The 20,850-nt window shown below is 37.3% G+C and overlaps 1 protein-coding gene across 4 annotated transcripts in view; it reads left to right on the plus strand.

Annotated features, from left to right (window-relative positions):
* LOC126162980 (nuclear distribution protein nudE-like 1-A) overlaps nt 1–20,850 on the plus strand; it is a 174,423-nt gene that overhangs the window by 146,513 nt on the left and 7,060 nt on the right. For 3 of the 4 annotated variants that reach the window (XM_049919832.1, XM_049919833.1, XM_049919831.1), the window contains exons 7-8: nt 1,703–1,803; nt 20,579–20,664. In XM_049919832.1, the coding sequence (XP_049775789.1) occupies nt 1,703–1,803; nt 20,579–20,664 (187 nt within the window). Of the gene's footprint in view, nt 1–1,702; nt 1,804–8,031; nt 8,124–20,578; nt 20,665–20,850 lie in introns of those variants that run through there. The other variant, XM_049919834.1, reaches the window with a different exon arrangement.

The following is a 20,850-nucleotide window of genomic DNA, read 5'->3' on the forward strand; positions in this document are numbered from 1 at the left end:
CTAGAAGAACAAAGAGAGTATTTTACAGTAGCAAACTGGAAATTGAAGTTAAACAGGAGTTTTGTATTGTCAATATAGCTCAGTTCATATGCCATGTTGTTGTGAGTTGCAAGACATCTCTGTGCACTTATGTGTGTAGCAAATCTTTAACAATGTAAAAATGTAACATTATTGTCTAATTAAAAACAAGAGTATCTTTGTATGTAAACAGAGAGAAAATGCAGTCATTAACAAGTATCATAAAATTATTGACAGATATTGTATGTAACATACGCACGCACGCATGCACGTACGTGCGCACGTGCGCTCACACAAACACACACACACACACACACACACACACACACACACACACTTGCTTCCATATTTGAGTTTTAATCATCTCAGTGAAATGCCGTTACTGTTACTGTGTAATATTTCCATCTTTCCTTTCTAGTATCCAGATTTCTTTTTTTCAGTCTTGGCAAACAGCATGCAAAGGTTAACTTGTTTGTTAGAATTTTAGTTGGAACTGTAAATAGTTTCATATTGCTTCTGCTGCAATCTACCACTTCACTAGTTATTGAATATTCCCAATTTATTGTATAATTGGTTGACTGTGTTTGTGTTATAAATATATTTAAACTGTTTAGTATGTATATTGTTCCTACATTGGTTAGGTGGAACAATTTTGCCATCTTCTAGGATATCTTTTTTCAAAAAGAGGTAGGCATTACATTGACATCATGAATTTTTTAAGGTAAAATAAAACATTTGCCCTTCAAAGTTGTGGTTAGACACTGGACTCGCATTCGGGAGGACGACGGTTCAATCCTGCGTCTGGCCATCCTGATTTAGGTTTTCCGTGATTTCCCTAAATCACTCCAGGCAAATGTCAGGATGGTTCCTCTGAAAGGGCACGGCCGACTTCCTTCCCAATCCTTCCCTAATCCGATGAGACCGATGACCACGCTGTCTGGTCTCCTTCCCCAAACCAACCAACCAACCGACCCTTCAAAGTTAACTTGATGAGAATGGATGTAATATTGCAAAACTGTTTACAGACAACACCAAGAACAGCTAAAGTGACTGTGTTACAACGAATCTCATTATTGCACAAACGTAGTGGAATAAATGACAGAGTAAGCTCAATTTGAGGACAAATCTAAAATAAGTTGTTACAGGGGTATCTGTCTTGTGAGGACAGTAGGCAGTTAAACAGAATAAGAATAAAGGGATTTTAAGATTGCCATTACTCTAAATTGATACGCCTTTAGGCATAGGATATACATTAACAGCATTAAAATGTCACACATTAGCACCTAATCATACAGCTATGTGTATGTTGAATGTTATGAAAAACATTATATTATGTTTTAATCCTATAACTGAGTGATATGGCACTGGATTCACATGGAGAAGGACGATGGTTCAAATTTGCTGTGGTCATCCAGATTTAAATTTTCCACTTAAGGCAAATGCCAAAACGGTCACTTTGAAAAAGACGTGGACAATTTCCTTCTCCATATATTCTCAGTCTGGATTTATACTCGATCTCTTCTTCTTTCATTCAAACTCTGAATTTTTCAACTGAAAAGTCTCGTTTGTTTAACTGATTAGCTGAGAAATGAATATCATGCCTTTTTTATATCTGGAATTCGTCACTGGAAATAATCCCACCAAAATGGAAAAATACTAATCATTTTGTTTGTTTGTTTTACAGTGGCTCAGACCGTTGGAAATCAAACAACCGTAACACCACTCGCACCTTCCAATAGGATTCTTGGAATGAATATGGTCCATGACCTGCTTCGCAATATTGGCGTGAGTTTGTCTTTGTTTTATTGACTTACCGTAAAATTTGGAGTAGCTTTTATAAAAAATAGATGTTAATCAGAGGTCAAGTTCTCTATCTGTATTGGCCATAGTCCTCTTTTATAGAACATTGCATTTGTATGATGTTTTTTGTGTGATCAGTGGAAGTTGTGTACTTAGTATTGATGCATACAGTCAGCATAAATCATGAAAGAAGTGATTTACTAGTAGTAAGATAAAGTGAAGTGGCACTTCAGTGTTTTGCTAACTTATATTGTCCTAGTACCTGCTGTCTTTCTCCTTCTTGCGTTTGTAGAAACATTTGACATGGATTAATTAATGAGAAAACGGACTTCGTTTAGTGGTAAGGTCTTTGCTAGCTGCTTTCCAAGATAGTAGAAAAAGAAGTGGATTGCTATCTTAATTTTGTGCAAATAAAAATAGTCACAGTATACAGATTGGGGCACTATCGATAAAAATTTTGAAAATGCAGCTATTAACTTTATAATTTGAATACTGTTACGGACGCAGTACTACTATGTACCTCAGATGCTTGTAACTTTGCTGCACCATTGTTAAATTAGTGTGTTTATTAAACAAAAACTTACTCTAATGTTAAATCATTGGCATGATGTTACACAAGACTTCATTATGTGGGAAAACAGAATTCAAAGACATATACTTCGTGGAGGTCTGATCACAAAAACTCACAATTAGTTTCATTGTCTTGTATTTAGATTTAATAATTATAGAATACATTTATTTCATAAGACCACGTGCTTGTGTTTTTCCATCAGTGTTTCTCAGTCTGTAATGAAACAAGTGTTCTACATATAATCTTACAACTTCCTTCTCGCTGATTCTGTATCTTTCAACTCTTGGAAAATATCTTCTCCCTTTCCCGTTTTATGATGTCGTAATACACAGTTTACTCTATACTATTACTCCATTGTAGGTGTTGTGAACTGCAGAAAGTAATTGTATTGGACAGATCTTCATGAATGTTATGGTGAAGGAAAGTTTGTATGCAATGGTAAAGAACAGTCCATCAAAAAGTTAAAGTTGCAAAATCATTGTACCCCATTGATTAAGTTCGTTTAAAATACTAATAACAAAAACTGAGCCTGATAATTTCAGCCTGTATGGTCTCTGTTGTAGAATAGCATTATACAGTTACAGTCTGCAGAGCAGAATGTATTTGGTTAAGCAGCTGGAGGTTGTTATTTTCATTTAATGTAACAATAGTACTGTTACCAGTCACCATTTTCATACAACCAACATGACGAAATTACTGTTGTTGACTATTTTTTTAATGGGAAAAATAACTACATGCTCATTAGTGGTGTGAATAAAGCAGCAAAAATCAGTAAAATAGGATAGGGAAACCAGAAAAGAAGAACATATCTATTAATATTAACTTCAAAAGACAAAGTGTTTGGGATGTGGTACTAAATTTGTGGGCAACTATAAGAAATGAGGTTGACCTCTGCAGAACCTGCAAGGAAAGGAATATGTGGAAAAAGCCAACTAGAAGGCGCAAAATGATAGGACATTATTATGACTTCAGGTACTGGAGAGGGATGTAGAGAGCAAAAAAACTGTAGGGCTAGGCAAAGACTGAAAAATGTCCAGTAAATAATTCAGGACATTTGAAGTAAGTGCAATTCTGAGATGAAGATGTTGGCATAGGAGAGGAAGTTGTAGCAAACTGCATCAGAATAATCAAAAGACTGAAGACAAAATACATATAGCCTACCAGACAAAAGAGCACACCAGTGGCTTTGGAGCACTGTAGATGGTGAAGAAGTGGTGTCCGGCATTCATGTGACCCTTCACTGCTGACGCAAGCTACAGCATTCAAGTGGTATGTATGTGCCAGTCAGTTGTATGGAATCAGTGTAGTAAGATGAGTTGGCATTACAAAATGCTGTCATGTTTGGACCTACCCATGACAACACCACGAGTGAAGCTGCTCAATTTATTGGGACATCAACATGGACTGTACAGAGTGTATTCCAGGAATGGCATACCTATCACAGTGATGTACAAAAAGCAATAAGAATAGTGATGTTAAAAAGATCCTAATCAGCAGAAACAACAGACAAGTGCCATAACAATGACAATCGGTTTCAAAGCTGACAGGACTTGCTGCTGCCAGTGATTGCACGGCCGACTCAGCCAGTTTCCAATTGAAAACTGTGAAAGGAACGGCATGTGCAGTGGATGGTTAAAGTGTGGTACCTCACAGCACCAAGCAATGCTGCATGTCTTTAAATGTGTAGATTACACAGGAATTGGACATTAACTGATAGGAAGTGTGTAGTGTGGTCCAGCAAGTTGTTGTTTTGCCTCTTTTCAAATTATCAAGGCATCAGATCCACCAATGACCCAGTCAGGCATTCAGCCCTGTGTGCAGGGCATAGTTCAAGCTGGAGGTGGTTCAGTGATGTTTTGAAGTATTTTTTGTTCTGTCTCTTCAGCCCACTCAAATTCTCAGTGACCAAGCATTACCCTTTCTTTACAAATCGGTTGTGCTGTGGTAGTGCAGGGTATTCTCAAATTAACCAGGAAGAAGGTTCATAATTACATTCATTTAATTCACTGAAATCATAAAATGCAGATATTATCAAAAGCTACCGTGGAAACTTACGGTACTCTCGAATTAACCAGGAAGAAACTTCATGGTGACATTAATTTAATTCACTGAAACAACAAATTGAAATTGTAACATGCAGGTATTATCAGAAACTTGACTTTTGGCATAATCTGTTCCTACATAATAACCAGCAGCCCATGAAGGGAGAAGAGAATCTTCCCCAATCATTTCTGAGAAAAACTGATCGTGTACATTAAAACCAAAATCATATAAAAGTGTCCAAGCCATAAATTCCAAAGTAATGAATTCACTTGAACCATTTTCCTCTCTTCAGCACCATTTTAATATTCCAGCATACATATGTAAATTTCTTGTAAGGTCTTCAACTCCCTCCTACAAGCTGCATCTTTGAACATATCTGACTTATTTCTGAGAAATATATGTAGGATCTTGCTTAGAATCAACAAATTCATATTTGTCAGTATCAGTGAAATACTCCAACAACCATGTAACTGAGATGTTGTTTTATTTTATTTTGAAGGCTACCAGTTTTTTCATTCCACTATGCCATCTTCAGGCCCCTGCATAATAAAAAGAGTCTAGAAGTAGTGTATATCAGGGTGTACAAGGCAAGCTTACAGAAAGTGAAGGGTGATCATAAAAGTGCTTAAAGCAACAAAATGAAAGTAATGATGTTAAACCAAATCACTGTGCACATCCAGCACAGTAGACTAAAACATGTGTACATATTTGTTAGTCATAAAACTATTTAACACCTCTGATTTATGAGACAACATGCAAAAAACATTATAAAGATAAGAACTAGACAGTACACAATCGGGAGTTCCACTGAAACAAAGCTTGTTATTATTATAAGTATAAAATCTTGTATAAATCTTACAGATAAGGAAACCCCTAGCATATATAAGGACATATCTTCATTTAAAGTATAATGTCACACACTAATCTATGAAGGCCATAAATATACATATTATTGTACTTCATAGATTACACAGTGATTTGGTTGAATGCCATTACTTTCATTTTGTAGCTTTAAGTATTTTTATGATTGCCCTGTACTTTATGTAAGCTTGCCTTGTTCACCCTGATATATACTACATGTACAATCTGTTGTTATGTAGGGGCCTGAAGATGGCATAGTGGAATACTGAAACTGGTAGCCTTCAAAATAAAATAAAATAAAATGACATCTCAGTTACATGGCTGTTGGAGAATACCATTGATACTGACAATTACTTAACCAGTCGTTGTCCCTTGTCTGTGATGGATCAACAGAGACAAATTCATATAGCCATATACAGAAGCATAGCAGCAATATAATTTTGTCAATATGCCTTACTGTTACAGCTAATAAATGAGGTTTCATAATGTTCATAAAGCATTAGATGCTTACTCAGAAAAAGCAGAAGTTCATACAAACCTTGTGCCAGCTGTAAAGATCTTTTATTACAGGGTGAATGTATTTGCAGATTTGGTGTGTTATCGTTTCTTGAGTGCGATTTGATCTGAAGGAATGGTAGCACAAAAATCCACAGTATCGTGTTGAGATAGTGTACATATCTCATAAGAAAGATTTCATTATATCCCCTGAATGATATTCTGCAGGTGAAGAAGCTATGTGCATATCTGTTTGCCCAGGACCAAACGTACTTGAAGGGGGAAATTTCAAAATTATGTTTGGCAAAGTTGAAGCACACTTCTATTGTCTTAACATGTTTGTATAAAAAACATGGATTCATCATTATGTCAGCAGTACATTCACCTGACTGTACTTGAATTTCACAATTGCTATGCCATAGATTCAGTGCAGTAAGTCTTATAATAAATGACAGTTGTGTTTTCTAGTTCTCGATGGCATACATCTGTGATTCAGTACTGTATAAACAATAACTCTTTATTACATCATAATTTCTGTGGTTCTTTTTTTTTACTTGTAAAAGGCAGCTACATTCACAGTATGTTATTGATTTGGAGGAACTAGAGTAATGGCACAACTTGAGTTTGGATTCCTTGCATAAATCTGAGAGTTATAATAATTATTCATATGGATATTTTATTTAGAATGTGAGACTATATCTGAAGGTAACTCTCTTGGAAATGGAAAAGGACAAAACATATAGAATATTTTAAGTTAGGCATTAAGACTGTTATTGTGACAAGAAAAGACTGTTGCTAATAGTAAGAGAAAGGTAGAGCTTTGAGTGTGTGGAAGATAATACAGTTACATGTTTATAAAAGAAAGGAGGTACTGAATAGCAAGTATTTATGGAAGTCATAAAAGTTTAACAAATTGAAAAAAGTGAGAATTTTCCTTCATTGCTTTCTTTGCTTTATCATTCAACCATTTCCCATTTGTTTGGAGCTTCTGTTCTGTCCAATCCCCGATTCCCCCAGCACTTTAAATTTCGAAGGTCCCCCCCCCCCCCCCCCCCCCCTCCTCCTGCAAAACATCACATTGAGCCCATAGAAATGAAATTTTAGGCTAAATTACTGTAGTTAATATTAATATATGTTTTATCTTTTTGCTTGCTGTTATTGAACCTAGAGATCTGTCTTAAGTATTGATGTAGACCACCAATGCTGAAGCCTAAATTTCAGTGCTGTATGACTTAATTCTCTGTTCGTACTTGACAGAACGTCACATAAACAACAAACAAAGGAAATACTTCCATAGTGTTCTGCAGCTATTATTGATTTACAAATCCGCTTTTTGCGTTGTATGTGGTTATGAAGTGATAACTAAAGGTCACAAGTACAGATAAATTGACTTACATAAATATTAGTGATAGAGATACACATTTCTTACTAAGGAAAGATTGTATAAAAAAGGCCACACATCATTTTATCTGGGGTTTGCAACATTTAGTTATTGCCAGATGCTGGTCTAAGAAGTTGAAAACTGGGTTGCTGGTAACAAATGATAGTTGCAGAACGGGTGATATTTATTTTCTTTGTTTGGTTTGTTAGTTGTACAACTTGTTGGCCAGCAGCACATGTAGACATATTGGTGTTATTAGCTTGACATTCACACCTAATTGAAAAATAGTTAATTGTGAGAGGATTTTGCCAGCCTTTGCTGCATGTTCTAATTTTTCCAAAATGTCTGTTTTTTCAAGATGCATGATGATGTAGACTGTGTAAGGAAGAAATATGGGTAGGATGCAAGGGGAGAGAAGGAAAAACAGCATGCATTTACTAGATAAAGCTTGTTTTCTTATTGATTGACCAATAACCATCTCTTTTCCTGTTTATATTGAAAGTGTTCATGGCACTTACCAATTTGGTGTGTAATTTTAAAATGTAGTGGATATGTCTGCATTTATTAGAAATATTTATATGTGATTGCAAAGTTTCTGTAGATTGCTTTTCATTTGTAAATGCCACTTTACATTGTGAGACACACTGTAGAAGAGTTACTGCTTAGTCCAGGACAGAGAATGTAACTGGAACTTTCAAATTACATGAAAAACATTTCTATTTCATCTGTCCTGGCCACATTTACGTAAGTTAATGAGAGGTAAGCAGTGCCCATTGTAAGAGTTGTTTGTTTATACATGAATAATGTAAAGTGGATATTACAGTAGTTGCAGTGGTTAGTTTTCGTGTTGTTCTGTTGACAGCTTGAGAAATGGTTGTGCTCAGACTGTGACAAGCTCAGATGTGTGTGTAGCCGACGTACCTCACCATGCTCACTCCAGCGGCGGTAGTTTAGGTCTGTTAGTTTGCTGCATGTCTATACACATTGCGTTTTCTGTGAAGTTACCTGGCATAATTGCTTCCTTACTAATCCTGTGATATAATGCAAATAAGTAACAACTCGACAAACTGGTGTGTTGTTCTGTACTCCCACAAACTGCATAAGCATAATTCCCATAACCTAAAAATAGGGAATTTTAGGAAAAATATTGGACTATTAAGACTTGAATCGAGGTATATTCAGTAAGTGAAAGAAAAGAAAATTTCAGTGAGTTGTTTATGAAGTATTGAACTTATAATTTTGATGATCTAGGGAATGCTACTATTCAGACTAGCTTTTTACCTTAGCCTTTATTAATGAAGGAACGATAGGAATAACGAGCTCTTGTCTGTTATGCCACTACATCTTCAAGGGCATTTATTATTTATTATAAAAAAAAAAGAGTGTTTGTATGGATGTGTAAAGTATTGTAACCACTTATACCACAAAAAATGTTTGTTCTTTCATATTAACTGCTGACTGTTAATAAAGAGGGTTGCCACAAGTTCTGGAAATCAGGGAATTTCAAATGTATCAGGGAAAAATCAGGGTAATTTGGAAAAAAAAACTGGAAATTTTTCATTTTTGTCTCAGTAGATGAAATTGTTTGCTTACTGAAACGTCATGCTTTTTCGCTGGCTGGGTGCAGCTTAGTACATGCGCAGCTTCCCTACTCTCTTTCTTACTGCTTCTCCCCTTCCTACCCCTCCCCTCAGCTTACAGTCAGTGTGTGCTGCCACCACTACTTGCTGCTAGCTCAGCAGCAGCCGATGAGAGGTAGGGGGGCATGAGGAGTGGTTTGTTTGGATCTGATTCTCAGAGCTTGTTGATGCAGCGGCCGAAGACAACGGTCAAGTGTGCATGAATTGTGTCTGAGTGATTGTGTGAATGTGTGTGCACTCTCATTTTCAGTCAAAGGCTATGGCCAAAAATTTCATTGTGAGAGTGTAATAGAAAAGACAAAGTGCCTATCTATGGCTCAGCGATCATCTTTACAGTGAGTTGCTACCTATCCTCATTAGTATTGATTCTCAGAATATTTCGCAAGTTATTTGTTGCGTGGGTGATCACCGCAGTCTCATTTCATCAACATGGTGTCTGTGATACATGAATAAGCTGACCACATGAGTGGACTTCCATGACAGACCAAATCCGCAGGCCATTTCTTTAGGTATCTCTAATGGATCAGGCTTGCCGATCTGAAGCCCATAGTTTCCCACTAATGTGTGGCCCCTGCCTGTCGGATATAGTCTCGCCGATCTGCCCACAGGCTGGGTCTGTCTGTTTGTGGCGTAATGCAGCGGGTTTTCATGGTTTATCCATGGACCCAGGACTGTGGTGTTCCTCGGCAGGCCAGAGCTCACAGGCGATGGATTTCAGGAATTGCAGCTGTCTCACCGCATGTACATTGTACAGTGTGGCATTTTGTAGACATTTTATTTATTCTAGTACATTTTGGTACTTCAAAAGTAGTTTATATATTAGAATGTATGGACGATAGTAAGAAAAATTACACAATACCTGTAGAATAACAGACATAACAAAGTGGGTAATAACTGACAATAACAAACATAGTAGAACCAACATTTTGTTGGTTGTTACCTATAATGTTGGTTTACACAACTCTTCCCCACCTTATACATTTCTTTCAAGAGGCCTACTTTTTTCTTAGGTTATTTCTGAAAGCAGATAAGGTATTTTAAATCTGTCTCACGACTCCAACAAAATGTGTATTTTTGTCACCAGATGTGTTTCACTTTATTGAAATAAAATAACATCAGTGGTCTTAATGAAACATATATACCATTTGGATTGCTTTCTCCATCTAGAACCAGTTCATTACAAAAGAGGTTGATGTTAGTACTTAAGATTTTCACTCACACATTTAGAAACACCGAAGTCTACTTTTTTTGTCAACTTACCCTTGATATCTCAAAATTTGTCAGGGAAAAATGCTAAAACTTGTCTGGCAATCAGGGAATTTCACTTGGGGAAACCTGTGGCAATCCTGCTAAACTTCATGTAGTGTGTGGCGGGGCTGCAGAAAAAACTGTTAGAATAACTGCTTTGCAATATGCAAGTTCTTAGTTTGTTTGTTTAAGAGGGAAAAATTCAAACATCTCTTCAGAGACACAGATAAATCTGATGCTGGTGTGCTTCATTATTATGCCTAACTTAAAAATACGCTGTTTACTGTTGTACAGTACTTTTGAGTTTTATATTTTCATCCAGATGTATGAGAGCCTGAAAAAAAGAGGAACAGAGGATAAAGTTACTGCAGATACGAGTTAGTAGTGAAGTAAATGGATTACTGAAATGGTTGTAGTGAGATAAAATGAGAATGATGTACGAGATAACAATTCCAAGAAATAAAAAATGTATTTATAAGTACAGAACTTAGTTTGGGAAAATTGGGTGAAACTGAACCACTTGAGAAATTGTGTGCACTTAGTATAACTGACGCGAAGGGATTATATGTGAATATTAAGATGAGGTACAGAGTATCGGAGGAAATGGGAACAAAATGAAAAACGTAAACGTTGCAGCATCAAGAGTGTATAGTACTACATCCAAGAATGGGAAGATTAGACAAGGCATTATATGGTATCAAAATGAAAACTAACTAGATAGTGAGCAGTAATTGGTAGTTAATTACAGTGTTAAACTGTGTAATGCTGAAATCTCACTCACAAATACTGATGTAAGTTGATGAAAGATTCAGATGAAGCTTTGAAATTAAAGTGATTAATATTACCTTTAAACTACTCACAGCATAAAGTATTGAATTTTAAAATGTGTGTGGAATTATCTCAAAGAAGAGCATGTGTATGTTTCTAATATACAGATGATATTATTTCTCCACAAAGTTACCATTTTTGGCAGCATCTCTATTTTTGGTGTTAATTTTGTTGTATAATAGTTTGCTCCATTCCTTCATTTTTGTCATGTAACACTTCTTCTTGTGTCTGAAATCACTGTTCAACATTTAAAATACATATGTGCTTCATTATCAGTCTCATGTGCAACTGCATGTTTTCAACAGTAACAACATGTGAAACACTTGGAATGGAGTAGTGTGGAAAACTTTCAATAATCGTATTGCTCTTGAAAAGGACAAAGGGCACAAGTCTGTCTAGATGATTATTCTACATCAAGTGGACTAGTGATCATTTCCAGCTTGAATAAAATTTACCATTTCCAGTTTGAATAAAATTTCACACAGATGGTCCCTACAGAAAAAACTAAGCTATGCAATATCTGAGCTCAAGATACAAAAAATTAGATGTCAGAGACAGAATGGAGGGGGACTGCAAAATGTGTACAAACCCTGTAATAGTTTTTCAACTGTTTTGTGACTGCAACAATTTTTGACAAAGTGCGAGTGTATCAGTGACACTTTAGTAGAGAAGTTATTGTCATCAATAAAGAACTTTGTATAATGCTCACATAAAAACAGATAAAATGGCCACACTTATAAGAAATTCCAAAAGTCATATAATATGAGCAACAGAGAGGAAGTGAGGTTTCACATAGAGTTAAGTATAAATCAGCATATGTATGAAGAATAAATGTTGCTTTGGATTAGTAAAAGACTACTAGGTGAACGGTGAGCATATTGTCATATTTTTACTGAGAAAATGTATTACAATGATAAACTACCTGGCCCATTTCGTATCATAATGAGAATTACATTTTTCACCCATGGAACTTGCTGATAACAAAACTAAAACTAGCTGGTGCAAAGAAAATTATCCACTGAAAGCCTTGCCTCAGAATGTAAAAAGTATATAGCATTAAAGACAGTAGCATTAAAAGGAGACACTCCCTTAGAAATTAAGATTAGAAAAAAGTGAAAAATCGATGGGCAGCCGAATGAGACTACTGGTTCCATAGACAAAATGAAAAATCTAGTTGACTATAAATGTGCTCTGAAAGAAGAGCTGTTTAGTTCATCAAAGTGTAAATAATTGCCATATGTATAGATTAAGAGATGGTTGAACACATTTTTGTGAAAGATGGAAATATAGTAGAAGGAAGAAAAGATGATGACAGAGAGATCAAGCAGTGAGGGGAATTTTAAATGTGAAAGAATGGTAATGATTTGCAATAAGACACTAAAAATATGTGGGCCATGAGAACACCTATCTTTATGGCCATTTGTCAAATGAGGACAATAGGAACAGAGCTGATATCTCTATAGTCTGGTGTTCTTACCTCTTAGAATTCCCTTTCTCATTTCTTTTTCTCTTTACCAGTGTTAGTTTCAAAATCTAGCAATTATGTGTTTTTCCCTGTCATTTTGTCAATCATGTTCTCATCATTCCCACTTTCATTGTTGGGATTACATATTCTTTCCACGAGAGTTTCAGAATAGTTTTAAATAAATAATTAGTCAATCTATGCAGACTGTTTTCCTAGAATCATATGCATTAATGGCATTGAAGAAGAAAGTGCTTGTGTCAATATATGTTTTTGATTTGGGTACCACTCCTCTTGCTCAAAGTCTTAATCTGGTCAGTTTACTGAATTCTGGCTTGTGCATCAGCTTTATTTCCTCAGAAACATTTATTTCTTTATTTTTACCTTCCCCTTTTCCTTGCACCTGTTGTTTATGTTTGTGCTTTTCCAGCCACTGCTTATAACTGCAATGAATTTCCTAACTAATCAGTGTTTTGTTGGGAGCACCCTTAATGGAACAATATTCACTGCTTCGTTTTGAATTTTCTATCACACCGTACTCTACTTGTTTGTGGAATCTAAACTCCTGCAACTTTATTTTATTTGCAGCCTTTTGCAATCTCTGTTGTGTTTATACAATATTTTCTCCCTTTTGTGTATCCTTTTAATCATAATAATTTATTGCTTGAGGCTCAATGTTACTGAACCATAAATAATCCAGTTTTTGTAAGTACAGTCTTTTTAAGTACAATTATATTGCATTTATGATGACACAACTTTTTATTTGTGTAGAGACTTTTTCTGGATCGTATAACTTTTATTAAGGAATTGAGATGTACACTCATATTTTATGTACAAATACACATTGAATGGAAAGCAATAGAACAGTTTTTATACATATTCAACATTAGATGACATGCCAGGGTCTGATATACCTTCGTTTTGAAAATCCGTGGTTTTAATGTATTTTTTTATGAGTACTTCAGATCATTGTCAAAATGGTGCTCCGGCAAGATGAAATTCCCACAGTATGGACTACTGCAAAAATTCTCTCGTCAACACCTTAGCACTGGGACAGTATTATTAAAGAAGTGATGGAAATTCATATCTCGACAAATCTGCTGAATAGACACACGAGATACCAACTTAGCACAGTGTGGGATCCAGCAGTGGCCATGTTAAAATCACAGCGACTACAAAAGAGAACTGTTCGTCACACAAGGATGACACTTCAGTGGCAACATAGGTATTCGGGTGACAACAGCAAGGGTGGGCACACATTGTGGCAGACATGTAGAGAGTGGGCAATTAAAAGTGGCCCAGAGAAGAGAGTTCCAGAGTACAAAGAAACACAGCAGAGGAAAGGAAATACAGTACTAAAGCTGATGTTGAAAGTGATCTCTATTCACCTCTCAGAACTTTTGGGCCCTGGTCAGCAAGTTGCTCAAGGTGAATCAAAGCTGGATTGCTGGAATTATTAAAGTCACATCCAAAATGTTCTGCTGCAGTTCTTGAAGACAGTGAGGCTCACTGTGACACACCTTAGACTTGAGGGCTCGCCACACAGAGAAATTACATACTGACAGATCAGGGGACCTGGGTGGCCAATCATGGCTACAAGCAGACTGACCTCTGCTAACAACTCTGTCAGGGGTGAAGATTGTGTGTAAATGTGCTCCAAGGTTCGGCCAGCTGTATGGGCAGTTGCTCCATCCTGTTGGAAGTAACTGTAGGTCTTTTTCCTCCTTTATTAATGCTGCCACAAATTCACTTCCAATCATATCCACTTCTCCGGGCCACTTTTATTTGCCCCACTCTGTATATCGGCATGTGACTCGAGCCAGAGTGCACTGCAGCAGGCGATGGCAGCACACCCTATGATTGTGTGTGCCAATACTATTAGTTCTTTGTCTGACAGGTGGCATAGCTGTCACTTCTGCTATCAATCAGGAAATACTTGCTGTTGATAACCGAACTTGGAGAATTCACACTGGCAGATTTTCTTCTTAAACTGGAATAAATAGGAGGTTTCAGTCACAGCTCAGCAATGTGTCGCCACACCTGAAAATGTCAGTCAGTTGCACCAGTGAAATATTATGGGAATTACACTACGGCATCTGATGTCTCCCCCAAGTACCATTCCTACAACTAGTTCATCAGGGAAGTCTCAGGCAACACATCCTGTATCTATATGGGGAGGAGACACTGAAAGAATTTAATAAGTTTGATAAACTTAGGAGTAAGAGGAGTAGATTGCTGTGTATCCTTGCATTCTTATTACAACCCTGAGATCTTAGAATTATTCAAACCTTCCCTAAGATAACATACTTTATAAACTCTGCAGCCACCAACAGAATTAATAAATGAGCTGCCCATGCAGTGGTGAGGGAGAGGATTCATCAGACTTAGTGGGAATTTGGATTCGTATCCAGAGATTTCTGGCAGCGCAATTGAATACTTTGGTAGGAAAATGTGAGCACCACAGCTACAACTCAGAAGACTTTGTTCATCTGCACAAGAACTTACGACTGGCACCATAAGATATTCTCATTAGTTTTGACGTGGTGTCAGTTTTCATTTGAGTGCCACTGCAGGAATCAGTATTACTCATTGGCGAAAAGGGAAACTTGTTTTTCATTAAAGCATGTGCTCACCTACACCGAATTTTTATTCAGTGACCAATACTTTTAATAGACTCACAGGTTTGCAATGGGTCTTCCCTTATCACCTGTTGTGGCTAATCTTTTTATGCAAAATTTTGAGGTGAGAGCACTCCATTCAGTGGTTTTGAAACCTGTGTGCTTTTGGTGATATGGGGTGACACCTTCATAATCTGGCCCCACAGCACTTGATCACTGGATGCTTTTTTACATTATCTTCATTCGGATGTCAAGTTTATAGTGGAAATGAAAAAATGGTGAACTATAGCTGCTGGATATTTTGGTGCGGAGAAAGGGGATGGCATCCTGGGTCACACTGAGTACGTAAACCTACACATACAAACTTATCCTTAAAAGCCACCGACTATCACCGTCCTGCACAGTGAAGTGACGTGCTTAGGACGTTGGTCCACAGAGGACGGCCATATCAGATTCAGACAGTTTATCTAACCATCTATGCCAACTTCGTACCATATTCTTACAGGATGGAATTCTGAATGGGCATTTGGCACATGATAGATGAAGTGAAGAGCTGGAAGAAAGAGAAAACAAAGAGGAATGGTCATCTTGCAATACTATGGCAGTATTTCTTTGGTGATATGAAGATTACTGAAGAAATATAAAGTTAAATGCATCTTTTGTCCACCAACAAAACTTCTTGGCCCAATGAAATAAAATTTTGATTTGAGAAAGCCTGGTGTCTGGAAGATTCCCTGTAACTGCAGGATTTCACACATTGGACAGACTTTTCGCACTGTGGAAGACAGATGTGTTGAACGTAGGCAATACACTTCTGGACCAGCCAGAGAAATCTGCAGTGGCCAAGCATTGATTCAGGATGGGGTGCAATATGGACTATTAAAACACCAAAATATCTTGTTCATACTGGACAAGTGCTATTAACACACTCAGTTCCAGCCCTGTTCTATGTACCCAGCTCCAGAAACCAGACAATTTTATCAATATTTAAAGACCTGCTGTGGTAGCATTTGTTAATATATGTTGACAAATAGCCAACCATTTAAATTCTAGTTCCTTCTACTTTTAAATTATGGTGAGATGCTTATGTTGTATTTAATAGAGTTTGAAGGTAATCACATAATTAACTGCCATGTTTTTGTAAATTTAAGAAAGTCATATATTCAAATAAAATACAGCGAAAATTGTATAAAGTGAAAATATTTTATTTATACACACTCTTTATATTCCTCAACTCAGTTCTCACACAGAATCATAAGGTTTCTTTGTGTGGTATATTTTGAAACAAGGTTCCATACACAATGCAACACCGAGCGAGGTGGCGCAGTGGTTAGACACTGGACTCGCATTCGGGAGGACGACGGTTCAATCCCGCGTCCGGCCATCCTGGTTTAGGTTTTCCGTGATTTCCCTAAATCACTCCAGGCACATGCCGGGATGGTTCCTCTAAAAGGGCACTGCCGACTTCCTTCCCTAATCCGATGAGACCGATGATCACGCTGTCTGGTCTCCTTCCCCAAAACAACCAACCAACCACAATGCAACACCACACTGCTCACATTGGTACCGCGTTTCTTTGCGGGAAGCTTTTCCAGTTCCTTTCTTGCTCCTGGAGCTGCATACATGGCACACACTTGCAGCATACTTTTTGGATGTTGATGGTATGTGCTGCAGAAAATGCCTTTGTGATAATCTGCCCACAGTTCTACTTTGTACAATTGTACCAGCAACTTGTGCTTCCTCCTGAGTGAACTCAGCTGCAAGTGTTATCAAAAAGTCAGTGATTGTCATTTTCTTTTGGTGCACCAAATTGTACGACAAGAATGAATTTGACCCTCCCATAAGCAGCAGGTGAAAATACATCTTCCTCCACCATTTTACTGTCCTGTGTCGAAATGTATTGTACTGTAAGCGTTGGTCTGCAAGGTCGACCCCAGCCTTGTTGCAATTGTAATCTAGAACTTGAAGTGGCTTCAGTACAAATGTACCATTCCTTTTTGTGTGTGTACCAAATGATGCCATATGTCTAGTTGATAATGAATACGCATCTCTCTTGTCCTTCCATTTCATTGCCAACACGTTACCTCTACGTCTGTATGTCATTTCTCCCTTCTGTAGTTTAGTTGCTACTAAATCTTGGGGCATCGATCTCCTTGAATTGCTCACAGTGCCCGCAGCACCAGTTCCTGCTTGAGCCAACCGCTGAAACAGATCTGGACTCGAATAAAATCTGTCTTAAGTACACAGTGTGATCTTTATGCAACAGATTGCCTTCAGACAGGAGCCTCAACATAACTGCCAATGATGCATTGTCGAGCGCCTGCTTTCCACCATACACTTCAAAATTGAGGACATAACCACTGCTTGCCTCTGCAACAGTTTACAGCTTCAAGCCGTATTTGTGAGGTTTGTTCTGTATGTACACTCGAAAAACTTACACGTCCTCGAAATGGGCATATACCTTCATCTGTGGTAAGTTTTTCTGATGGACGATATGCTTGAATACAACATTCCCTCAGCCTGTTGTAGTAAGGAAGGATTTTGATGAGTGGATGAAATCCTCCTCCTCCTGGCTTTTTTTGCTTAAGATTATCAGTGAGATGTAAGCAAGAAAGTGTCTGATTATACCGCAAATGACTCATCATTATATGCGGATAAAAATTGCAACTTACAACTGGATTAGAGCACCAGTGATCTGCCATTCTTGGCCTTCTGGAAATGCACATATGGAAAATGATGCCCAAGAAACATCTCATTTCAGTCAATGTAACTGGCTTCCATGAACTCAATAATGAATGAAGTTTCAGTTCATTTTTACTGCGTTTCTTTTAATTGTTTGCACTGCATATGGATTTGTTTGTGCTTTCAAGTCTCTGATATCTTCGTTCGTAAGAAACACTTTAGCACAGTCGAATACCAAACTTGCAGAATTGATGTCTGCAAGTATTTTTCTCGGCATTGTGTTGATAGGCAAAGACGGTAAAAAAAATCAGCTCCGCTCCAGACGTCAGCTTCAGCAGCGGGACCATCAAGTGGTGTGTACTGAAATTCATCATCACTTCCAGCCCCTTCTGATGAGCTACTTTTGTTCAGATCGTCAACTGAAAAGAATAATATAACCTGTGACTGTGGTTGCCGCAAAGCCTAACAAAATGCATGACACAGCGTAAGTTTTTTGCGTAAGTAGTAACAACACCACTTAATGTATAAGTAATAATTCATATAGCTTCAAAAATGCCATTCTCTTCCTCATCCTCTTCTTCACTCTATGTATCATCTAAAACCTCTTCCATCATGAATAAGTCACTTATTTCCTGATCGGATAGACCTCTCCATGCCGTTTCGAACAAAGCTCACAACCTACAATTCGCCATGTTGGCGCAAATAAAGCGCTGCGTGCCAACGTTGGTGTGAAGAATTATTACTCCTCAAACATCGCTAAGAGAAGATACTACTTGCACCATCTGTGAACGCAAGCTTGAACTAAGATCCCTGGAAGCCCATACCACCGTCCAAAGATGTCAAAAAAGTGTCAAAGAGATGATACTTGATGAAAACACTGTAGCCCATAAATTCTACAGGCTTGGCAATTTTCAGAAGTCCAGTGGCCCATAAATTTTATGGGCTTGGTGTGGAGAGTGTTAAAGAAGCAATGGAGATTTGCAGCTTGCAGGAACTCTTTACTACTGGTCACTGAATTTGGCACGTTCACACCTGCGCGTTTTCATTGTAGAATGGCGATAATAGGATGCTTTGGTAAACAGCTCTGCAGTGTGTTTGCTGCACCCGAAGATGTCGGTCAGCTGCGCCAGTTAAATATTGTGGGAATTTTACGGCATCCGACATCTCTCCACAGAACCATTTCTACTAGTAGCCCATCTGGTAAGCATCAAGCAACACATTTTAGATCATTGATTAACTAGCAGAACACAATTACGGAGTAGCACTTCCAGCCTTTGCTTTTTTATGGGATAATTTGAAGAGTACTGCTGTAGCACAATTGTCTTATGAGGGTTGATAAGGCACATGATTTATGATATGTGATTATATTTGGGCCACTATTGTAATTCATTGTCGTCATTGTATTAGTGGAAGCATCTATACATGCATTTCTTTCAAGATGAAACCCACAGTTTTTCAGTCCAAAGCAAATGTGTATTTTCCTCCCAGATAGCCTAATGTTTGCGGCTTTCAAGAGAAATGCATGGGAGTTATCCTTGTAGGTAATAAGATAATAGTGCTGTAGAAAGATATACATGTCGCACAGTGTCATGTGTGCTGGTTATCCTAGAATGACAGAGTCCTACATATGCCAGAATGCACATTCGTCAACTGCTGAGGTCAACAAATGTGCCTTCAGGCATGGTCTGACTCTGTTCACTGTCTCTGCAGATCGCTAAAGGAGACATTTAATGGTTTGAGGATGATCAGCCCCCCCCCCCCTACCCACACACACACACACACACACACACACACACACACACACACACACACACACACACACACACACACATGTTCATGTACCTATTGATGATTCAGCATCACAGCTGTTCAGTGGGTTGTTACATTTATTCCTTAAGTTATTTATTCTGTCAAGAATTTTCCATTACCATAAATTATAAGGTAAATAGACATAATTTAAGAAGACAAGAGGTAGTACTTACAGTGTGTCTTAAATTGTTTATTTATTCTATTAGGAAAGATCCCAAATGTAATTTTCATAATTGTTGTTGCGGTGCACATTCAAATATAATTGGACTTATGATGTGAATAACAAGACAATCTTAAATTGTAATGTAACTAGTGACCAGCTCCAGCTTTACATGGGCAGCACTAAATATCTCTACCTCTTTACCATCTTCGTTGTAGCAGCAATAAATTATATACATAAACCTTCATCCTGAATCAATTTATCTACTAGCGAAAACTATATTAAAATCCCTACAGCAGACACTGAGATTTGCCTTCACATGCTGACAGAAAAAAATGGTGGGAGACTTTAATTTCTAATATGTATATAGATGTGTATATACTCTGGTCAAGCTTCACTACTCTCTGGAGTTGCAGTGACTGTTTGCTGCTTTGCCCCCCCCCCCCTCCCCCCCGCCAAATACCATTTCCTCCATAGTTGATCAGCTTGTAGCTTCCATCATTGCCACAAGATGTCACTCCAAATGTCAGTTAAATATGGCACAGATAACAATATTTACACACTCATTAATCCTATAATTACAAATTATGTATACAAATTTTCCTCTGAGTCAATCTACCTATTGGTGAAAACTGTATCAAAATCCCTACAGTAATTTTTAGGTTTAGCCTTCACATACAGACTGAAAAATGCAGCAAAGGGCTTTAATTTAGTAATATGTATAGGTACAGCAAATAATGCGAGGTATTTTCAGCAGGACTCGTCCATTTTACTAAAATATGTTGTCTGGAATTAAAATCAAATGCTTGTAAGACAGTTTATTTTCCTGTTGTAGAGAGAACAGTGAGAAAAAGAGTTTAACAGACTTAAATTAAAAATTGTTCTGTATCATTTTTATTTCATAATTATTTTTGACTATCATATAAAATGTATGTTGAATCAATGGTTCATTTTGATTTCAGTCTATTGAATCAAAATTAACAGCTTCTCGCAATATTGCAAGAGACAACATACATCTCAGTGATGCAACAAACCGAGAGCCTTACAGGTGAAGTCTAAATTTTATAACTTTTTCAAAATTTTATGATAATTTATTCTTTTGAACTAAATTTTTATTTTGAAATTAAAATTAATAGCAACATTTGAAGCATAAAGGAGTCATCTTTCTGCAGATCATGTATCTAGCCAATTTTAGACATACTTACAGTATCATAGTGTTAAATAAATAATAAAA

This window comes from Schistocerca cancellata, chromosome 2, assembly GCF_023864275.1.
Source record: "Schistocerca cancellata isolate TAMUIC-IGC-003103 chromosome 2, iqSchCanc2.1, whole genome shotgun sequence".
In the NCBI taxonomy this organism is placed as follows: domain Eukaryota; kingdom Metazoa; phylum Arthropoda; class Insecta; order Orthoptera; family Acrididae; genus Schistocerca; species Schistocerca cancellata.